This window comes from Fragaria vesca, unplaced genomic scaffold (genome assembly GCF_000184155.1).
Source record: "Fragaria vesca subsp. vesca unplaced genomic scaffold, FraVesHawaii_1.0 scf0513139, whole genome shotgun sequence".
NCBI classification, from domain to species: Eukaryota; Viridiplantae; Streptophyta; class Magnoliopsida; order Rosales; family Rosaceae; genus Fragaria; species Fragaria vesca.
In genome coordinates, this window is record NW_004443446.1 from 541,019 (window position 1) to 544,380 (window position 3,362).

At 35.7% G+C, this 3,362-nt stretch overlaps 1 protein-coding gene across 1 annotated transcript; it reads right to left on the reverse strand.

Annotated features, from left to right (window-relative positions):
* Window positions 1-509: 509 nt before the first annotated feature.
* Window positions 510-1,619, reverse strand: LOC101306588 (AP2/ERF and B3 domain-containing transcription factor At1g50680-like). The gene has a single exon (XM_004309888.1). It carries the CDS (start codon window positions 1,617-1,619, stop codon window positions 510-512), a length of 1,110 nt encoding a protein of 369 aa, XP_004309936.1.
* Window positions 1,620-3,362: the final 1,743 nt, after the last annotated feature.

Here is a 3,362-nt window from a genome sequence, read left to right on the forward strand (position 1 = left end):
TTCTTGAAGGACTTCAATTTCCTCTCTTGACTCGTATATCCTTTGTTGCAACTGGAAAATAATATCCCTGTAATTTTTGGTATTTCTTGGAAGCTTATCTCTTCTTTCTCTTAATTTTCTTAAATTTCTTCTTTCTTCTTGCAACTCTTTATATGAAAGCTTAGCTTCTGATAATAAATCAAGTCTAGTAGCAATAGATTCTCCTATTGATAATGAAAAATTAACTGTCTACCTTTGAGTTTAGAGGATAGATCTAAATACTTGTATTATGTTTAAACAAATTCATAGGCCCACCATGCTCCGTCAAAATTACTTACTGTAGTAGGAACTTAATAGTAAAAAGGCACAAAAGACAAAAAGGACTAAAATGCTAAATTTTGTCCTTAAACGTTAAAGAACCAAATTAAAGGACCTTTTTGTAAGATGAAATTATATTAGGTATTAAATTGTAGTTTCCCTAAAAAAAAAAAGAAAAAAAAAAAAGAAAAGGAAAATCTGAAGCTCGTTAATTAGCTGATAACAACACCGAAGAGCTTAACTGTTTGATTGTCACCATTAACTTGTGGGATTTCATCAATAACTTCTGCAGTTTGTGTACTTATGTCATCTTTCTCCTCTCCAAGTTTCTTGGCATGCAAGAAGGTAAGGGCGGGGGAAACAGATTGGCTAGCATTTTCAACAATATTGACATTATCAGAATCTTCAGCCCGGTCGATTTTGATCATGTAGAATGACTTGGGGTCCTTATTATCTCCTTCCTCAATATGGCACTCATAGAATCTGATAGTGTCATTGGCTTTCAATTTGCTGTTCTTTACAAATCGATTCCAGCCTCGGGTGAACACAAAGCTTTGGCTGCTCTTCCAATAACAGTACCTAAACTTCCATGGCCCCCTCATGTTTTCATCATAAAATGAGAGCTGTACATCAGGCGCAGGGTTGTTTTCATCCAACCCTCCCTGCATGGATTCATCAATACGAGGGAAAAATTTAGTTGCGTAATTTTTCGGTATGACTAGTCTGTTCAGCTTACCAACATCACTTGGCGTCAATTCTTTTTGGAAGAGTTGTTTGGGAAAGATATCTCTCATGCTTTGTTGCACCCTAGCTGAGTTCGACCCGGACATTACTTCTGCTGCCTGGCAAGCCACGAGAAATTCAACAAACCTAGCCTGGTATGACCCGTCCTTAATCATGTTGAGCACGGCTTCTTGGCTATAGAGATTCTGAAAGTGTCGTTCTTGAATAATTGTATTTGTCCACGCAAAGTTCCTTTGGCACTCTCCGTTATGAAGCTTGATTGCAGCACTATCATAAGCCATGGCTGCCTTAATATCGGAATCAAATGTTCCAAGCCAAACCCTATTGTGATTGGCATAGATCTGAGCTCCCCAACGGCCATTTGGCTGCTGCACAACTCCTTTATAATTGGTATTCGCAGACAGCTGATTGCTGCTCCCATGACTCAAGCGCTTACGCTCTTGAACCAAGAAACCTGCAGTGATGCTTGAAACAGAAGCTTCTGCTTGATATGTCCTCCTCTTCGATGACCTTGTTGTTGCACTTGTTCCTGCGTTTGAGACCGTGCTTGATAAATCCTCTTGCATTTCTAAAGCCATTCTACATGAGAAATCATGAGTACGTATTAAATATATTGTCCATAAATAAGCTCAATCAAGGCATTCAATTACAATCTCTGTCTTCTATTCCACACATATAGTTACTTTCGATTGATATATATGATATTTGTTTGTATTCTTTGACAAGTAAACCATGTATTGCAAATGTCTAGAAAAACCTCTTTTGCTATTCCGAGAGGCAGTGACTCATGCTATTTGATAACTAAACATCAAACGTTCTTTCAAATGTACTTAAACTTTGATTTTCTATACTTGGAGTCCATCAAGCAAAACTACTTTAGCAATTGAAATATTTATTACATCAAATATGTAATACATAACTATAAACATGCAAGTGTATCAGATAGGAATTCGATCCATCTTTAATCTAAGCTTGTAATGCATAAATTCATATTATAGATTTGACAATTAAATCAACTATGCCACGCCTCTACCTCAAGTTAAATAGGGACACATTGATAGATTGAAAAAACAAAATTCTAGAGATTGAATATATCTATATAATGAAACAACATGCAGTGAGTTGAAGTTCCGTCAAAACAAGCCCAGATATATAAGCGATTTAGTTATCTGTGAACTTTTCAGATCTACAAAATCAAGTACTTCATCATCAACTAGTACGCCACTCAACAAGCCAAGAACACATATTCAAACAGCAATTACAAATGGAATAAACTAATTTAGAGCGACCTAAAAGAGATTTAGATTGTTGAAACGGTTACCTTGCAACTCTGAGAGAGGTTGGGAAATCAAAATCCGAAATAAAGACCAGCAATAATAGAGAAAATATATTACGTACTATAGAGCAACATATATAGATGGGGATTGTTACCTTACCAATAATCTGATCGATCTGATGCAGATAAAAACTGATATGCTGCTCCCAAACCAAAAACCAAACAAATAACAAGTAATATATTTTGTATCTAGCTATGAAAAATAGCCAAATACTCTCCTTGAAGCAAAATCTGGAAAGTAATTCATTGACAGACCTGTATAAGGTAATATTTGTACCGATGCAAATCTCAATATCGATATCAGCCAAGTAAAAGCAAGAACGAGTTGTTTCCATATCAAGGCAAGCTGTGATTCCTCGATAAGTTAGGGTTTATGTTTCCTCTGATGATGATCAGCGTTCAAGGGTTTCTTACAGTAAAATGCACTTTGTACGTAGTCGTGATTGGCGGAAAATAAGGGTTATGTCAATGGGAATCAAATCTGAAAAAATAATCATCATAAATATTTGAAAGAACTTTCCAGTTTTAATTTTCCATGGATTTCTACAAATAAGCATCATGCCTAACCACGTACGTGAACACTGCTATATAAACAGCCATATTAAATCCTAAGTCATTAGACCCTGGAAAGTATGCAAGCATTGGAAGAAGAAGAATGAATTGAAGGAAGAAGAAGAAGAAGAAGGAGTCGATCCATATTCCATAATAGCCTTCAAGTTAATTAAGGGTTAATTTGCCGTTGATTGATAGGCTAGATCTTATCAGTTAAAAGTTCGAAGAGCAAATCAACCTCTGAGGAAATCCCAGTATCCATGCCACTTTGAAGTTTGAACTGGTAGTCCGTAAACTGAAATCGAAGGGTAAAGACCACATCATATATATCAGACATGCTAATCATACTGCTTAAACTGATAAAGGATTGTTAAAAAAGTCCATTGATATAAAAAACCTGGGGATATATCTATATATATATATATATATATAG

Bases quoted from the DNA above. Each gene is read 5' to 3' on its own strand.
- LOC101306588 (XM_004309888.1), bottom strand. From the start codon at position 1,619: ATGGCTTTAGAAATGCAAGAGGATTTATCAAGCACGGTCTCAAACGCA.